The 21,947-nt window shown below is 37.4% G+C and overlaps 1 protein-coding gene across 2 annotated transcripts in view; it reads right to left on the bottom strand.

The window, feature by feature from the left end:
• The window catches only part of LOC137281735 (serine/threonine-protein phosphatase 6 regulatory ankyrin repeat subunit B-like), a 176,455-nt gene that overhangs the window by 8,996 nt on the left and 145,512 nt on the right, over positions 1-21,947 (bottom strand). Inside the window, exons 1-2 of one of the 2 annotated variants that reach the window (XM_067813317.1) lie at positions 19,323-19,399; positions 18,105-18,613 (exon numbers count right to left, since the gene is read on the bottom strand). The exons of the other annotated variant lie outside the window; for it this stretch is intronic. Coding sequence (XP_067669418.1) covers positions 18,105-18,510 — 406 coding nt within the window. The 5' untranslated portion in view covers positions 18,511-18,613; positions 19,323-19,399. Of the gene's footprint in view, positions 1-18,104; positions 18,614-19,322; positions 19,400-21,947 lie in introns of those variants that run through there. 2 annotated transcript variants of the gene reach the window in all.

The raw sequence follows: 21,947 nt of genomic DNA on the forward strand, positions 1-21,947 counted from the left end.
AATACAAATTTAAATAAGCAACCTCAACGCCCCCTGCTGGTTGTAATATCTTTCGCCCCCTCTTTTGATCAAACTCCCAATGACCTGGCGGATACATTGCGCATTATATCAGTAAACCCATGTTAACTCTACAAATCATCATTTCCTGAAGAATTGTGTATCATGTCGGCGATTTGCTTAACATCCCTCATTCTGGCAGACACCATTCCTCCAGCCCCTTCAGTGTGCACAGTATATTAAGGTAAGAATGTGTTGTTTCACTGTACCCATACAGGCAACTTCGATTAGATCGAATACATACGTACAGTGGAATTTGTAAAATTCGGACCTTGGGTAAATCGGTTTTCTTTACAATTCGGACCTTAGTGGTGGTCCCGGCAGAACTTAGTTAAGTTATCATTACACAAACGCTGAATAAATCGGACTCGGTATAATTCGGAATTCGGACTAAAATCTCAGCCCATCAAGGTAATGGACTATGAAAACACGCCGATTACGTGGGACTTCCTGTCGGAGGCGGAGTGAGTGGCCTAATTAGCAGTCCACGACTTCAAGCGGATTATCGGGTTAATCAGTAAACAAACAACTCAACCAAGAGGACTTGTCACTCGACCAAGACGAAAACGTAAGTGACAGTGAGGAAGATGATATTCCATTGTCAAGACTCATGTCATCGCTAAATCCGGATGTAACGGCAGAAGAGTACATTTCCTTTGACAGTAAAATCCCCACAGAAAGCACGTGTGATATGCATACATACCTTTTCTATAACAACACTAACAACACACATTACCAGAACTACTTCAGGTAAAAACAGGGACTCTGTGTTTACATATATTCTATGTATATGCTTGAAACAGAAAAGGTTTTCGTTCCTGGAAGACAGTATGGACAGTGGAAGACAACCAGCCCCGTGTATAGCCCGCCATTCTGCGTTGGACTGGGAAATGGGACTGGGAACGGCCAAATGCCCGTTTCCGCCTGGAGTCAGGAGAATGAAGGAACACGCATATTCCAGGGAGCATTGCATTATTTGTTATAAAAAAGAAAATGTATGAATCTTTCACTGAATGTTTTATATGTATGTAGTACAGCTATGGTTATGAAACACAGGTGCATATTTCAAATACATCAGTCCAGCGAACTGTGTTTGTCTTGGCTCATCTTTTTGGCCGAATGCAACACAATTAACTTTCAGTTAGATTACGCAATTTATTGTATCACACACATGACACTGGAGTGAAGACTAGGCCGAACGCGGCCAGGTATTGTTAATGACTGTAGTTTGGGTATCACTGACTATACAGGTGGAGACAGGCAACAGGTGTGATGCAGTACAGCACGTTATTTCAGGGTGTGTACATCGAATGAGTTTGCAGACAGTTTACACGGCTGTCTGATGGATACGGGGTCGATTGTGTAATTTCCTGTTTACAGTGCCTTTGTCGTCTCAGGTATATTTTATGACAGCTTGAAAACACATAATTAAATTCTAATTATTCCGTTTCATGTTTGTGTTTGATAATCTGTGAAAGGCCATTGAAATGTTTATTTAGTGGTGACAAATATTCAAGTCATATGGAGGTGGGTAAAAGAGTGTTTTCTTATTTCATTCCGATTGAACTGATCACGAGATAACGATCTCTCACATGATAATGAGATGACATATTCATGAGGAAGACAGGAGTAAAATTGTTCCAGATGATTACAAACTCAAAATATTGTCTATAGCATCACTGATCGACGACTTATAAGCAGATGTTTTATTGCATAATGTTACAGAGATTTTCAAAGTATTATATTTTGGTATGACGGAGTTATTCTTGTACTGATTATCTTCGAAGAGTATTTGAAGGTGCTGTGCGTCTTTGTCAACACTATCATCGGCTCTCCTTTCATTTACGGTGGTAGATGGTTTAAACGGTATTCATCAATAAAAACAATACATTAAAAGGACAACACAGACAATATATTCTATGTATTTGCGTGATATAATAAGGGTTTTCCTTCCTGGGCGACAGCATGGACAGTGGAAGACAACCAGCCCCAGGGACAGTCCTGCATGTTGGGCTGGGCAGCCTGTTTCAGCCATCATCTGCAGAATCAGGGAGACTATATATACGGGGAGAAGAAACTTCCCGAAAAGCCCCTGAACGTATATCTCGGGTCGTTACTTAATCAGTGTTGCCAATATAGCGGCAGCGTAGTATTTAAGATTAAGTCCGGTTTATTTTCAGCAGCTGATTAAATTCGCTGAGTGGTGTAACAACTGAAGCCCTACATGTAGAAGATAAATTAACTATTTTGTCACCACAGTTTAAGTCAGATAATTGGTATTAGTATCTGCGTTAGGACAGTAGATTTGTAGTAAAGTTTCAAATCGTTATGTTATAGCTCAGTGGCTTCTATACTCGAAAGACTAAATTGTGCCGATAAAAACTTCTTTCACACATTCGTTTAAGTTTTAGAAGGGAAACATACCTTTAGTTATATGGTATTTACAAGTAATTGTAAGAGTTATATAACTTTTTAAAAGTGTTAGGGTGTAACTGAGGTGTGTGAAAAATATGATGTATTGCAGGTCTGTTCTGATCCGCCATTGAAATGTTGTACGCCGTTGTTTGAGTATTCCTCGTTATTTCCTCAAAAACATCTTTCCCATACACCTTTAATTCATATGAGGGGAATGTTCTATCAGATGAAATGGGTTTACAAATATAGTGATGGTTTCATAATCTAAAAAAGAATGTTAGGGTGTGTTTTGGGTGTGTGAAAAATGTGACATAGCTGATCTGATCTGATCCGCCATTGAAATACTACTCGCCATTGTTTGAGTGTCTCTAGTTATTATTTCAAAAGGATCTTTCACATACACCTTTAATTCTTATGAGCGGAATATACTTTCAGTTGAAGTGTGTTTGCAAGTAATAGTGATAGTTTCATAATCTAAAATGTTAGGATGTATTGGAGGTGTGTGAAAAATATGACATTTCGCCGATCTGATCTGATCCACTATTGATGCTTGTGATGCTTGAGGGTTATAGTTCCATAACTTCTTTCTTTCGTGTTGATGTTATTATTTGCCAAAACTGGAAAGGTGTTTAGGACGCTTTGTGACAGTTTTACACTTTCTGATTTTGAGAAGTGTGTGACAGCGTCAGTTTACATGATGTTAATGTCCATTCCATTCCCCATATGGAATAAGATATCTGAATTAATTATTAACCTACTTCTTTCTTTATTATGTTTCTTTCATTCATTCATTCACATAAATCTTGCTCTTAATTCATACTATAATGCATTCATTCATTGTAAAATTCCGACTGATACAATAAACTGGTAGAAGTTCTGTTAAACACAGCTGAAGTAACGCTGGGAACGAGACAAGTCACCGTGTGCGTTGGAGCATGACGAGGCACACGTTAATTAGTACAATGGTATAGAAAGTAAGCGAGTGACCTATCCCTGCTGTAGATTATCCCCACCGAGATAACGTGCTGTATTGCATCACGCCTGTTGTAGGTATCCAGTCTCCTACCTATATATTCAGGGCTAATCAACTGCAGTCATAAACTATGCCTGACCGCATTCGGCCTCGTCTTCATTCTGGCTTAACCATTGCTGGAAAACAGTTTCGTGTGTGTGATACAATCAATGCATAATCTTTCTGAAATTTATTTGTGTTTCATTCTGTCAGAAGACAAATGTAATTCGCCGCACTGAAGAATTTTAAACATGCACCTGTGTCCGAGAATATATAACCATTTCCATGGTGATACTAAATACATATAAAACATTGAGAGAAAGGTTACGTAACTATGAGAAATAATGCAAAGCCCCCTAGAAGAAGCATATTTCTTCATTCTGCCGGGTATAATCTACAACAGGGATAGGTCACTCGCTTGATCTCTTTACCATTTGTACTAATTAACGTGTGCCTCGTCATTTAAATTAAAATAAATACTACGCTACCACATATTGGCTACACTGGTTACGTAACGACCCGAGACATACGTTCAGGGGCTTTTCGAGGTGTTTCGTCTCCCCTTCTATATAGGCTCCCTGGTACATCTAATGGCTTTGGACACAGCATATCTGCAGACAGTCAACACGGCTGTCTTGTGGACACGGCCAGCCACTGTGCAATTTCCTTCTTACGATGCTTTTATCATCCGTGGTATACTTAAAAGCACTTAATTAAATGCTATCTATTTTGTTAAGCTGGCAAAAAACAGAATCATGTTTATTCAGTTGTGACAAAATCAGGTGAGCAAAATATGCTCAGGGAAGTGGCATATTCTGTACATCTGTTAAAAGTCGAGAAATTGTACTTCTATAATTACAGGTTGATGACAATGACGTAAAACTTAAGGAAAGGAGTCCTAATTCCTGCATGCAGTGTGTTCAAGAAGACATATTGCTTATACTATAAAGATCATGCAGTCCTCTGAAATCACTTACCATGCACTTGATATGACTGAACATATTGAGAACCGGGTCTGCTCCCGCGGCAAAAATGTCACGTGAGCCACTTGCAGATGCCCTGTCTCTTGCACACGAAAGAAACCTGACAGTTCAAAAAGTACATATCTTTCAACACGATGACACCAATATGTGTCACATAGAGGAAATGGTCGTCAAGAACTGCAAAGGCGTCTCTCGTACTCGTAACGATCTTGTGAGGAAGGTTTGAGTGTCTGACGATCAGTGGGATGAACGTAGATGTGTTTCACACCTATGTGCGTTCGTGTACATGAACAAGTACTTGTATGATGTAAATCTGCATTGAATGTGCTTTCAGAACATGTTAAGATAATGTTTGTATGAAACTGGCGCATATGTAAAAATCGTCGCCAAAAACTGACTACTTTTGCCCGTCTTACGTCTATCGATGCTGCGAGGGCGCTTTGTGTGTCTGTGGTCAGTAGGAAGAAAGTAGATGCATTTCAGCACGATGACAGACATATGTGCGTTCGTGTACATGGACAAGTACTTATGATGTATATCTGCATTGAATAAGCTTTTATAAAATATTAAAATAATGTTTGTGTGAAAGTGGCACATAGGTGAAAATCGTCGTCCGAAACCGACTACTTATCTTTATCGTGCTTCTGAAAGGCGTCTCTCGTACGCGTAACGATATTGTGAGGACGTTTTGTAAGTCTGTGACGAGCCTTGGGTGGAAAATAGTTGTGCTTCAACGCGATGGTACACCTGTTTGCGTTCGTGTACACGAACAAGTACTTATTCGAGGTAAATCTGCATTAAATGGGCTTTCAGAAAATATAAAAATCATGCTTGCGTGAAATGTGCACATAAGTGTAAATTGTCGTCAAAAGCTGACTACTTTTGCTCGTGCTTCTGAGAAGCGTCTCTCGTACGCGTAACGAAATTGTGAGGACGTTTAGTGAGTCTGTGATGGTACACCTGTTTGCGTTCGTGTACGAACAAGTACTTATACGAGGTGAATCTGCATGGAATAAGCTCTCAGAAAATATAAAAATCATGTTTGTGTGAAATGTGCACATGGCTGAAAATTGTCGTCAAAAGTCTAAAATCTACTGTATGGCAGCAAACATACACTGTAAAACTATTTTTTACAGTGGTAGAAGTGGTCGTGTTTTCCAATGAATATACTCCCTACAAAATGAGTAGTCCGTATGAAAATAAAGGTCATACCTTTATGCCAGACCTTGTCAAAAGCCTTACTTACGTCATAAAATACAGCCCTAATTTCCTTACCTCTATCGACTGCACCCGCTATAAAGTCATACAAGTACGTTAATTGATTTACTGTTGAATCACCTGGCATGAAACCAGATTGTAAGTTTGTGAGTATTTCATTATCAATAAAATGATTAAATACGTGTTTGCAAATGCATCGTTGGAAAATCTTAGCTATACAGCTTGTTAGTGCGACTGGTCGATAGTTAGAGCACTCATTTATACTACCTTTTTTGTGAATAGGAACAATTGATGCCTCCTTCCAAATATCGGGAAACACTTTATTCTTTAATGATAAATTAAAAACTTCAGATAAGGGAACTGCTAATTGTCTTGCATTCATTTTCAGGAATTTGTTGCCAGTACCACCAGTACTTTTTACATAATACTTAACTAGACGCCACCATGTTTCTGTACCGTGTTCACTGTTTATATGTTCATCAGTTTTATTCGTATACGTCCTCTTCGCATTTCTTACCGCGGATATAACTTTATTTCTACTCGATCTAAAAATTGCCCAGTCAGATGATGAGTTACGCCTCTTTGCGATTTAATGGTGGCGACTGCGTTTACGAATCAATTTATGTACTTCACTGTTCATCCAGTGGGCAGCCCGGGGCTTTTTGTAACGACTTTATTTGGAATATAACTATCGCATAAGTCAAGAATTGCACCTGTAGAGTCGTGTGCGATACGATTAATATTGTCAGAAGAAAAGATAGCATGCCAATCAAGGGTACATAGGGCATTTTCAATCCCGTCAAAATCAGCTAGCGTATAATCATATATTTTTCTCTCGTAATTAATCGATTGTGCAATCGACTCATTAATAGTGACATATACAGGGCAATGATCGCTGCATACAGGATCTAAAACACCCGATTTTAGTACAGCGCTAACGCCTGAAACGAAGATGAGATCGATTAATGTACTGGGGCTGGGTGTAATCCTCGTAGGTTCCCTTATGAGTTGTGTTAGTCCAATAGTAGTTGTAATTGTTTGATTTGTAACTTGTGTCTGAAAGAAGATCAATATTAAAATCACCAACTACAGTTGTATCCATATTAAGATCACTAGCGTTGTTGATAGAATCTTCGAGTAAATCCCAATAAGCTTCTGTTTTGTCTGCGCGATAAAACGTTTCTATTAGATAGTTCCTTTTTCTACATCTTTTTTTTATCCATATCGCCTCAAGCCCGGTTAAATTCTCCATATATTCGGCATTTATTTTGCTTTTTACGTACACTGCGACACCCCCACCTCTACTGTGTCTATCATTTCTGATAGGTAAATGACAGCCCGGAATTTGAACATCATTACTACATATACCATCATGTAACCATGTTTCAGTAAGACATATGGCGTCGTATGATCCGAACTCTGCCTCAAGTATGTCAATTTTATCTTTAAGGCTACGCTCATTTAAACGTATTATGTTTACTTCACGATTATTAGTTGGACCTGGGTTAGGATGAATATCGCCGCAGATCAAGAGAATAAGAGACACTACCAGGGAGACTTTGGCATTGTATAGGCAAAGAAGTAGTAAAGAAGAACATGCATTTTTAAGCTTGTTGGCAGATTTGTTTTGCATATGACAGACAAAGGAACCCACTACTTGTCTATACTGTACAATATCAATCATTATCGAATAGTTTAATCATAATAACTTGGGTGGGTTCACTTGCGAGAAAACAGGTCTTATCTAATTTCCGACATACAATTGAAATGCAGTATAAATGTGTATGTAAAGCTGTTGACATGTTAAATGAAAAAGGGAAACATATCTGAATGCTAATGAGTAGATAACGTGCACAATGTATCTGACAGGAGTGCAAATAAATAATCTGACAAAGGTAAAAAAACAGAAACGAACGAAAAATAAAATCAGGTTACAGATGGAATCTTTAATCTGTAACAGGAAAGGCAACAGTGGAAAACAAAACAACATAGAGTGTCATCTGTTAACTGAACCTGCATGGTGATTCGTCTTAATCTCGGCTCTGCATGCTGCTCAGGATGCACGAGCGTCTGTTTTGAAAATAAGAATGTGTTGGACGGACTGAACCTGACAAACATTTTTTCAAGAGAGACAGCGGTATGTCACAAGTATTATATTAGCAAGAGTACTATACAGTTACTCTTTATGAATTATAGCAGGATTGAATACGCAATACAAACATATTCCTTGGGAGGTTTCACAACATTTACTCAACGTAACTTGCACTTGTCTTCTACATGCTGCCTGCACAAACAAACATATACAGATATACAAACACATGCATATGCACGTATACACATGTATACACATGTGCACATACACCCACATAGGCACACATATACATGTACGTATACATACACATATACACATACATAAACATAGATATACCCACATGTGTACAACACTTACACACACATATACACATACATAAGCGTAGATATACCCACATGTGTACAACACTTACATACACATATACACATACATAAACATAGATATACCCACATGTGTACAACACTTACACACACACATACTCATACATAAGCGTAGATATACCCACATGTGTACAACACGTACATACACATATACACATACATAAGCATAGATATACCCACATGTGTACAACACTTACACACACATATACACATACATAAGCGTAGATATACCCACATGTGTACAACACGTACATACACATATACACATACATAAGCATAGATATACCCACATGTGTACAACACTTACACACACACATACTCATACATAAGCATAAATATACCCACACGTGTACAACACTTACATACACATATACAAACACATAAACGTAGATATACCCATACGTGTACAACACTTACACACACATATACACATACATAAACATAGATATACCCACATGTGTACAACACTTACATACACATATACACATGCATAAGCGTAGATATACCCACATGTGTACAACACTTACATACACATATACACATGCATAAGCGTAGATATACCCACATGTGTACAACACTTACATACACATATACACATACATAAGCGTAGATATACCCACATGTGTACAACACCTACATACACATATACACATACATAAGCATAGATATACCCACATGTGTACTACACTTACATATACATATACACATACATAAGCGTAGATATACCCACATGTGTACAACACTTACATACACATATACACATACATAAGCATAGATATACCCACATGTGTACTACACTTACATATACATATACACATACATAAGCGTAGATATACCCACACGTGTACAACACTTACATACACATATACACATACATAAGCATAGATATACCCACATGTGTACTACACTTACATATACATATACACATACATAAGCGTAGATATACCCACATGTGTACAACACTTACATACACATATACACATACATAAGCATAGATATACCCACATGTGTACAACACTTACATACACATATACACATACATAAGCATAGATATACCCACATGTGTACTACACTTACATATACATATACACATACATAAGCATAGATATACCCACATGTGTACTACACTTACATATACATATACACATACATAAGCGTAGATATACCCACATGTGTACAACACTTACATACACATATACACATACATAAGCATAGATATACCCACATGTGTACAACACTTACATATACATATACACATACATAAGCATAGATATACCCACATGTGTACTACACTTACATATACATATACACATACATAAGCGTAGATATACCCACATGTGTACAACACTTACATACACATATACACATACATAAGCATAGATATACCCACATGTGTACAACACTTACATATACATATACACATACATAAGCATAGATATACCCACATGTGTACAACACTTACATATACATATACACATACATAAGCGTAGATATACCCACACGTGTACAACACTTACATACACATATACACATACATAAGCATAGATATACCCACATGTGTACAACACTTACACACACATATACACATACATAAGCATAGATATACCCACATGTGTACAACACTTACATACACATATACACATACATAAACGTAGATATACCCACATGTGTACAACACTTACATACACATATACACATACATAAGCGTAGATATACCCACATGTGTACAACACTTACATACACATATACACATACATAAGCATAGATATACCCACATGTGTACTACACTTACATACACATATACACATACATAAGCGTAGATATACCCACATGTGTACAACACTTACATATACATATACACATACATAAGCATAGATATACCCACATGTGTACTACACTTACATATACATATACACATACATAAGCGTAGATATACCCACATGTGTACAACACTTACATACACATATACACATACATAAGCATAGATATACCCACATGTGTACAACACTTACATATACATATACACATACATAAGCATAGATATACCCACATGTGTACTACACTTACATACACATATACACATACATAAACGTAGATATACCCACACGTGTACAACACTTACATACACATATACACATACATAAGCATAGATATACCCACAAGTGTACAACACTTACACACACATATACACATACATAAGCATAGATATACCCACATGTGTACTACACTTACATACACATATACACATACATAAGCATAGATATACCCACATGTGTACTACACTTACATACACATATACACATACATAAACGTAGATATACCCACATGTGTACAACACTTACATACACATATACACATACATAAGCATAGATATACCCACAAGTGTACAACACTTACACACACAAATACACACACATAAGCGTAGATATACCCACATGTGTACTACACTTACATACACATATACACATACATAAGCATAGATATACCCACAAGTGTACAACACTTACACACACAAATACACACACATAAGCGTAGATATACCCACATGTGTACTACACTTACATACACATATACACATACATAAGCATAGATATACCCACATGTGTACTACACTTACATACACATATACACATACATAAGCATAGATATACCCACATGTGTACAACACTTACATACACATATACACATACATAAGCGTAGATATACCCACATGTGTACAACACTTACATACACATATACACATACATAAGCATAGATATACCCACATGTGTACAACACTTACATACACATATACACATACATAAGCATAGATATACCCACATGTGTACAACACTTACATATACATATACACATACATAAGCGTAGATATACCCACACGTGTACAACACTTACATATACATATACACATACATAAGCGTAGATATACCCACATGTGTACTACACTTACATACACATATACACATACATAAGCATAGATATACCCACATGTGTACAACACTTACATACACATATACACATACATAAGCATAGATATACCCACATGTGTACAACACTTACATATACATATACACATACATAAGCGTAGATATACCCACACGTGTACAACACTTACATACACATATACACATACATAAGCATAGATATACCCACATGTGTACAACACTTACATACACATATACACATACATAAACGTAGATATACCCACATGTGTACAACACTTACATACACATATACACATACATAAGCATAGATATACCCACACGTGTACAACACTTACATACACATATACACATACATAAGCATAGATATACCCACACGTGTACAACACTTACATACACATATACACATACATAAACGTAGATATACCCACATGTGTACAACACTTACACACACATATACACATACATAAGCGTAGATATACCCACACGTGTACAACACTTACATACACATATACACATACATAAGCGTAGATATACCCACACGTGTACAACACTTACATACACATATACACATACATAAGCATAGATATACCCACACGTGTACAACACTTACATACACATATACACATACATAAACGTAGATATACCCACATGTGTACAACACTTACATACACATATACACATACATAAGCATAGATATACCCACATGTGTACTACACTTACATACACATATACACATACATAAGCATAGATATACCCACATGTGTACAACACTTACATACACATATACACATACATAAGCATAGATATACCCACATGTGTACAACACTTACATATACATATACACATACATAAGCGTAGATATACCCACACGTGTACAACACTTACATACACATATACACATACATAAGCATAGATATACCCACACGTGTACAACACTTACATACACATATACACATACATAAACGTAGATATACCCACATGTGTACAACACTTACATACACATATACACATACATAAGCATAGATATACCCACACGTGTACAACACTTACATACACATATACACATACATAAGCATAGATATACCCACACGTGTACAACACTTACATACACATATACACATACATAAACGTAGATATACCCACATGTGTACAACACTTACACACACATATACACATACATAAGCGTAGATATACCCACACGTGTACAACACTTACATACACATATACACATACATAAGCGTAGATATACCCACACGTGTACAACACTTACATACACATATACACATACATAAGCATAGATATACCCACACGTGTACAACACTTACATATACATATACACATACATAAACGTAGATATACCCACATGTGTACTACACTTACATACACATATACACATACATAAGCATAGATATACCCACATGTGTACAACACTTACATACACATATACACATACATAAACGTAGATATACCCACATGTGTACAACACTTACATATACATATACACATACATAAGCATAGATATACCCACATGTGTACAACACTTACATACACATATACACATACATAAGCATAGATATACCCACATGTGTACAACACTTACACACACATATACACATACATAAACATAGATATACCCACATGTGTACAACACTTACATACACATATACACATACATAAGCATAGATATACCCACATGTGTACAACACTTACATACACATATACACATACATAAGCATAGATATACCCACACGTGTACAACACTTACATACACATATACACATACATAAACATAGATATACCCACATGTGTACAACACTTACATACACATATACACATACATAAGCGTAGATATACCCACACGTGTACAACACTTACATACACATATACACATACATAAACGTAGATATACCCACATGTGTACAACACTTACATACACATATACACATACATAAGCATAGATATACCCACACGTGTACAACACTTACATACACATATACACATACATAAGCATAGATATACCCACATGTGTACAACACTTACATACACATATACACATACATAAGCATAGATATACCCACACGTGTACAACACTTACATACACATATACACACACATAAGCGTGGATATACCCACATGTGTACAACACTTACATACACATATACACATACATAAGCGTAGATATACCCACACGTGTACAACACTTACATACACATATACACATACATAAGCATAGATATACCCACATGTGTACAACACTTACATACACATATACACATACATAAACGTAGATATACCCACATGTGTACAACACTTACATACACATATACACATACATAAGCATAGATATACCCACATGTGTACTACACTTACATACACATATACACATACATAAGCATAGATATACCCACATGTGTACTACACTTACATACACATATACACATACATAAGCATAGATATACCCACATGTGTACTACACTTACATACACATATACACATACATAAGCATAGATATACCCACATGTGTACAACACTTACATACACAAATACACACACATAAGCGTAGATATACCCACATGTGTACAACACTTACATACACATATACACATACATAAGCATAGATATACCCACACGTGTACAACACTTACATACACAAATACACACACATAAGCGTAGATATACCCACATGTGTACAACACTTACATACACATATACACATACATAAGCATAGATATACCCACATGTGTACAACACTTACATACACATATACACATACATAAACATAGATATACCCACACGTGTACAACACTTACATACACAAATACACACACATAAGCGTAGATATACCCACATGTGTACAACACTTACATACACATATACACATACATAAGCATAGATATACCCACATGTGTACAACACTTACATACACATATACACATACATAAACATAGATATACCCACATGTGTACAACACTTACATACACATATACACATACATAAACGTAGATATACCCACATGTGTACAACACTTACATACACATATACACATACATAAACATAGATATACCCACATGTGTACAACACTTACATACACATATACACATACATAAACGTAGATATACCCACATGTGTACAACACTTACATACACATATACACATACATAAACATAGATATACCCACATGTGTACTACACTTACATACACATATACACATACATAAGCGTAGATATACCCACACGTGTACAACACTTACATACACATATACACATACATAAACGTAGATATACCCACATGTGTACAACACTTACATACACATATACACATACATAAACGTAGATATACCCACACGTGTACAACACTTACATACACATATACACATACATAAGCATAGATATACCCACATGTGTACTACACTTACATACACATATACACATACATAAGCGTAGATATACCCACATGTGTACTACACTTACATACACATATACACATACATAAACATAGATATACCCACACGTGTACAACACTTACATACACAAATACACACACATAAGCGTAGATATACCCACATGTGTACAACACTTACATACACATATACACATACATAAGCATAGATATACCCACATGTGTACTACACTTACATACACATATACACATACATAAGCGTAGATATACCCACATGTGTACAACACTTACATATACATATACACATACATAAGCGTAGATATACCCACATGTGTACTACACTTACATACACATATACACATACATAAGCATAGATATACCCACATGTGTACAACACTTACATACACATATACACATACATAAGCATAGATATACCCACATGTGTACAACACTTACATACACATATACACATACATAAGCGTAGATATACCCACATGTGTACAACACTTACATATACATATACACATACATAAGCGTAGATATACCCACACGTGTACAACACTTACACACACATATACACATACATAAGCATAGATATACCCACACGTGTACAACACTTACATACACATATACATACACAAACACATTCACGTGCACATACATAAGCATTGATACACGCACGTATATGTACACATACACATGAATACACATATATAATTACTCATGCACATACACACAGACGCACACATAAACATACATGCGTGCGTTCACAGACATATCTGTCATATCAAGCAGCTCATCATAACCAATTAGTTACCAGAACTGACAGTTACCCTTTTGTACCTCCATTAATAAACAACCGGAAGCAAACAATAAGAGATACTCAAAGTTACAAGAACAACGTTAAACAATACACAGTACTGCAATAATGCTGCAGGAAGACATGAAACCATTTTAAATATGAACTGGACATTTTATATATCGATACGTGTGTGGTCAAATATAGTGTATTCACAGTATCATGTCATAAATCGATACATGTGTGGTCAAATATAGTGTATTCACAATATCATGTCATAAATCGATACATGTGTGGTCAAATATAGTGTATTCATAGTATCATGTCATAAATCGATACATGTGTGGTCAAATATAGTGTATTCACAGTATCATGTCATAAATCGATACATGTGTGGTCAAATATAGTGTATTCATAGTATCATGTCATAAATCGATACATGTGTGGTCAAATATAGTGCATTCAAAGTATCATGTCATAAATCGATACATGTGTGGTCAAATATAGTGTATTCATAGTATCATGTCATAAATCGATACGTGTGTGGTCAAATATAGTGTATTCATAGTATCATGTCACTACATTGAAGTCTCCTCAGGACATGTGATGCACATGTCCGCTTTGCTTATGTTTTGTTAGACATTTTTGCAGAGAACCTTAGCACTGATAACTCATGTCAGTTTTGGTATCGCACGTGGGAAAGATGATAATCATCCCCAGTGAGTAGACAGGACCTTGACTGTGTTGCACTGATATGCCACAAGTCAGGTTGTAGGTCGTTCCATATCATGGTGAGAAATTCATATGTATTGAAAATCACGACAAGCATGAGAAACATTCATAACAAAAAAACACACGTTTCGCAGAGGCACAGGATGCTAATTAAGATATAGTAATATTTCGTCAGTGGACGTGAACACTGATATCTCATGACACAAATTTTGATATCGAACGCTGCACGTGAAAGACATGGAAGCGTCTTGAATTACTCATGGAGGCCGTTAAGCTATTGTGGTGACGTAACACATGATATCATGACACCGGTCATGAGGGATAATCCCCCCACCCCACCCCAAAACAAAAAACCCAAACAAACAAAAGTACAACAACAAAAAACAAAGCAAAAAAAAAAAAAAAAAAAACCCAAGAAACATTTCACGTGGACACCTTTTCAGCACAGAGTAAACGTGCCGTAGCTAGAGCCATTCATATACTGTATGAAAATGCTTGATTAGCGAGTGAAAACATTGGTAATTGCACGTGGAAATGATGCAAAGCATCTTGGCTTGCCGAAGACATTAGGCTTCTTGCGTTGAAGACAAAACATAACAAGATTTTACACGTATAATGTTTGGATCATGGTATGATCATGATGATTGCCGCGCTTAGATTATGTCAACGCTGCATGCATTAAGACACCAGATGCATGCTGAAGCAATGAATACATATATTTTAACTATGCATGGTAGCATGAAATCTCTTCAGTCTATGAACGTGTATTTGTGATTTTACGACCTTTTCTTGGCTGAGGCTAATAGTTGTCAGAAGTTTTGTGGAATCGCAAGCCTCCTTGTACTGAGTAGGGTTTGCGACCTTTCTTACCCTGCCACCTTTGAGCTTTATCAAGATGACCCTTCCTGTGACCCACAAGGATTCAAATTTGCGATCTTTAACCATTTGACGTGCGTAACGAGCTATAGTAGCTCGTGTTTTAGTTAAATTAAATGAAGATTGTTGGATTTCCCGGTGTCCTTAAGTTCTTCAGTTTTGACCGGGATTGTAATAGCAGACGCTTAGGGACGTTGCTTACAAATCTCACAAGCACTGGGCGTGGACTTTCTTGTGGGTAGGTGGGGCGTCTTGGTACCCTATGACTGATGTCAATGTCACATTCTCTGATATTAACCCAAATTGTTTTTGCCAGTGAAACTATAATCCTGTCAGTATTTTTCCTGACACCTGATACCACTAAACCGTAGGTTATTTCTGCGAGAGTACTGTTCACTTCGGTCTAACCTCTCAGTTAATGACTCAATAACAGCACCTGTCTCTTTAAGACAGTTTAGGTCATCAATGTTTCCCTCAAGTTCCAGATTTTTAGCTGACATCTGTTCGATTTCTTCTCGGATCATAGGGCGCAGCGCCTCGTCTACTACTGAGCCTATGACATTTTTCAACACAATAACAAACAGGTGTGCTTTGGTGTGCATCGAAAGCTGCATATATATTATGAATCTACGATGAATGAGTTTTCAGAAAATATTAAATGTAAAATTCTGAAAAATATGCACACAGGTGAAATTTTCTGTTGAATATCGTCAATTTTTGTTCAAATTTTGCACATTTTTGTCATTTTTAGACAACTTAATTTCCTCTTTTTATGTTTTCATTCACGTCATCCAAAAACGTGACTTTCTGTCAATGACTGTAGCAAATTTTATTTAATTATTTTCATAAATAACACTTTAGGACGCGTTTCTGTGTGACATGCAGAATTTCTCTCTCTGTAACCAGGCAGTCACGCGTATGAGTGACCCCCTCTCAGGTAGTCACTTGTACACGTAACGGGAGACCGTCTCACGTACGCGTTGCGTCCTCTACTTGATAAAGTGTTAAAACAACACTTGTGTGCACAACACTCCTCTAAGGTTTTACATGATTCATCACCAACATAGTACGATGTTGTGAGTACTTGATGGTTGTAATGGGGTGGTAAATACTATATGCCATACAACACTATACCTTCTATTTAGGTGTGACTGGAGATGTACTGAGTAAGCCTCTCTTATTGTTTAAGACACACATACCTTTACCTACAAGCTGGTATGACTCTTGATGCGCTGTCTGGAATTTGACCCCTACAGCACCTGCTCCAAGTTGTGATATGTCTCGTATCCCGTCCCCTTCATCCTCATTTGTGCTATCACTGAATTCATCAGCACTGTCTTCAGTAACAGCCATATTTCCAGCATCCTCCATGCCTGATGATGTGGCTACATCACTGTCTGTTCTGCACTCTGCTGGTGTACACTCCCCAATTTCTGTGCCTGCTCCCTCATTTGCTCCTTGTGGGTTCTCTGAGGCAATGCCTGCAAGTTCCAAGTATTCCTCACTTGATGACGTGTCCAAATTATAGTGCTTCCTTCTGTGCTCTGGTGTACATTCCCTAATCTCTGTGTCACTATCATCCGTCGTTGTTTGATCTTCTTCCATTCTGCTTGTATTCAGTTCCCAAACATATTGTTCAAAACTTTATACACCTTCCATGTTCATTTGTCATCAGTGTCTTTGCTCTGACACCTCCACCAACATCATCCTACAACAGAAACAACACATGTACAACGCCTACATATTGCGGTGTCTGCATATGAAGTATAAGTCTCCAAACCCCAATTTCAACCCTCTGTCCATCTTTTTCTTAACCCCCATCTTTCCAGCATTCAATGTCGTTCATGCCCTCTCCATCTTACTCTCCCCCGTCTCTTTTCTCGGCCTTCATTGTTATATCAACTGTTTGCTGGTAGTGATCTCATGTATGAAGATTAGTGAAGAGGAAGTGTTTTCAAGTTGACGCCCAATCCCCTACGATATGAGGTTCATTTGCTTGCATGGTAATTCTCTGTATGCTGATATTAGACGCTCTGTCATGAGGTACCACAGTCTAGTTGTGATGAATTATTGATCTCATATCAGAAGATTAAAAGAAGTGTTTACGAGTTCATTTCAAGTTATGATACATGCAGGGTGTTCACCGGAAGTAAAACAGTCTGATTTCACTTGTATCCACCACAAATACTGTGAGAACGATTACAAATGTGTAAAATCTTGTTAAGACTAGTGTACATTCCGCGATTTGTATCAGTTGAAACCTGTTTTAATGTAATACTTCTGCTGAATTTCGTCTTACTTCCCGACATTATTGCTACTTTCGTTCTCACTGGGACATACATTGCATTTCATAATACAATACCCACATTCAGTTGTGATACAGTGAAGATTACAAACATCTCTAAATCAACACTTACTGATTGCTTTTATCTTAAGGAGCTTCGTTGACACGCCCGCCGTCCATACAACTTCCAACAGTGCTGAAAGCCGTGCTAAATATAGCTGTGTTTCCAACGCAATATCCCCACAGCGATGTCTTGCCGGTCGTTCGACAGTGAGAATATGAAAAAACTCCTCCACTGCACTGGCACAAACTGATTGTCCGCTCCGCCCAAGTACATTAGCCTGGTTTCCTGCGTCGGTTGCGCCTGCGCTAACACTCAGTGTCACCCTTCTACCACAGTTCCATGCTGCATAGTACTTACTGATGGAATAAATGAAGAGGTTGAATGTTTTAGTCTTGTATCGTGCAGAGTATAATTTTCAGTATTACGTAAGTTATGAGTTCTTCTTCATACAACAGGTGGTAACAATTCATGTAAGAATGACGGGGTGATATTGTGTTTAATCTTATAAAACAAGCTTAATTTACGCTTCTTTCATCTCTCTGATAACAAGTTCCATCCAGTCTCAAAATAAAGGACTCCACTCGGCGTGTATTTGGGTAGGCCAGATACTATACAAGCTGCCTCAAGCTGTAGTCATGTTCGAATCTTCGGACATCCATCCAATACCCCACAAATATGGTCTTATAAAACACCTTGTAAACTCTTGACAACGTTTTCCTATTCAATGTGTATCTAAATTTTCTTAAAGGTCACATGCAACCAAAAACTCAAGCACAGTTAAAGCACAATTATCACTTATTCATGACATATAATACACATTGCTGCTTGTAAACAGACAAATAAACAAAATTATAAGCGTACAATCGCGATTCAAAAGTGCAATATTTTGTACTTGAGCTTACTTCCCTCGAAACGGAGCCCTCTGGAGACCGAACCCAGTCATAGCGAGTGGGTGTGCACTCAAGTGTAACGACGGCTTCTGATTGGCTGGTTCATTTGCTGACACACTGAGGGCTCATTGTGTATACAGAAAGATGATCTTTTTGATGGGCATTTTAGGAGTATGTCGAGTCACAAGAAAGTAAGATTTTTTATGGATAACAACTTCTTTTATTGTACTTGATGCCTTGTTATCCATAAAGAATGTATATACTGATGTTGGGCTTTGTAAATACACGTTCTCTGAATTTGCGTTCGATCCAATCAAAAATCATCTCAGTGGAGATGGTGAACTACTGCGTGGCTGGAAGCTGTTATTCGTCCAAGTACAAAGCAGGCCTTGAAACTGACAAGGGTTTGCACCAGTTTCTGTCAGATCCAGTCATCCGAGAAAAAATGAATGTAGTTTGTTTGCCACCCACAGACATAAAAACATGTCATGCGTACAAGTACCACACCTGCCTAATTACATAATGTAGCACAGACAGGACTCGGGTGCACGAGTCATAAATCAATTTATTTTGCTTATGGCAGATAACCTGTGTTAAGTTTCAATGGCATGTGGTCAATGATTGAAGCTGTGTTTTGCATATTGTGTTTAGCCGACAGGCAGTCAGACATACAAGTGTCAGTAAACCAGACATTTAGCTTTCTCTGTGACAGAAACTGCTTACCACAATCAACAAGGTTTTTTATGTAACGAGTAGATTATTTACTTGTTTGTGTACACAACCATGATTAGACTATTGCTCACGACCTCATACTCCGGGCAGGCATACTGTCTCAAGCTCCGCGAACCTATTCACTGCGCATGCGTTATGGGCGCAGCACAGCTGTTGAAACCACTTTTTCCCCCAGCACTGGGGGAAATTTAGTGAATCGTTTGAACTCCGATTTCGCGGGCTTTTTTTTTCATCGCGTTTTTTCACCTTTATAGGTTCAGACTCGTTTTTTTACAGACCGCCACCATATAGCTGGAATATTGCTGAATGCGGTGTAAAATTAAACTCACTCACTCCACTTATGCCGAATTTAAACATCTAAAATTGTCGTCGGGCAAGTCATTCACGTCTTCCATATTGGAATTACAGCGTTGATTATAGGTGCCAGTTTGTTGTAGACGTCCTCGCAAGTCATACACAGTGCGACGGCTGCAACCCATTGCTCTTGCGACGTCAGTAACTGATATTCCCTTTCGACATGCCAACGGCAAGTTCACGTTTCACAATTGACAACTGTGGCATTTAAAGTACCGTTAGAACTTTTTTCAATTCTTGAGGCCAATGGAAACACGTGCAAATGAAGAAAACTTCGATGCGAAGACCACGTGATCGACTACACGTGCAAAACCTGATTTGTCACTAGCGTCATTTGCACGACGAATGGCTGTTTTTGAGTGGGTTCTGCTAACGTTTCTCTAGAGTCGAGAACTGGGGGAACAGGGAATGGCGAAATGTGATATTCAGTGAGAAAGCATAATATCGAACTTGACGAAAAACTGTCCATTTATAGCATATATTTACACCATTTCAAATAAAGTGGCATTTTGATCAAATTTGATTGGCAGCAGTATATATACATCCGATACACTGAAACTGTACACACTCTTCACACTAACCGTTACCATGTGGAGTTACATGTCTTAACACATTGTAGAGGAACCAGCTGCTTTGTTGAGTGTCATCTCTTAATACACACACTGACACACTACTTTGTAAAGTTGGATTTTCTAACACATTTATACTATTGAAAAAA

Source organism: Haliotis asinina, chromosome 4 (genome assembly GCF_037392515.1).
Source record: "Haliotis asinina isolate JCU_RB_2024 chromosome 4, JCU_Hal_asi_v2, whole genome shotgun sequence".
Lineage (NCBI taxonomy): Eukaryota > Metazoa > Mollusca > Gastropoda > Lepetellida > Haliotidae > Haliotis > Haliotis asinina.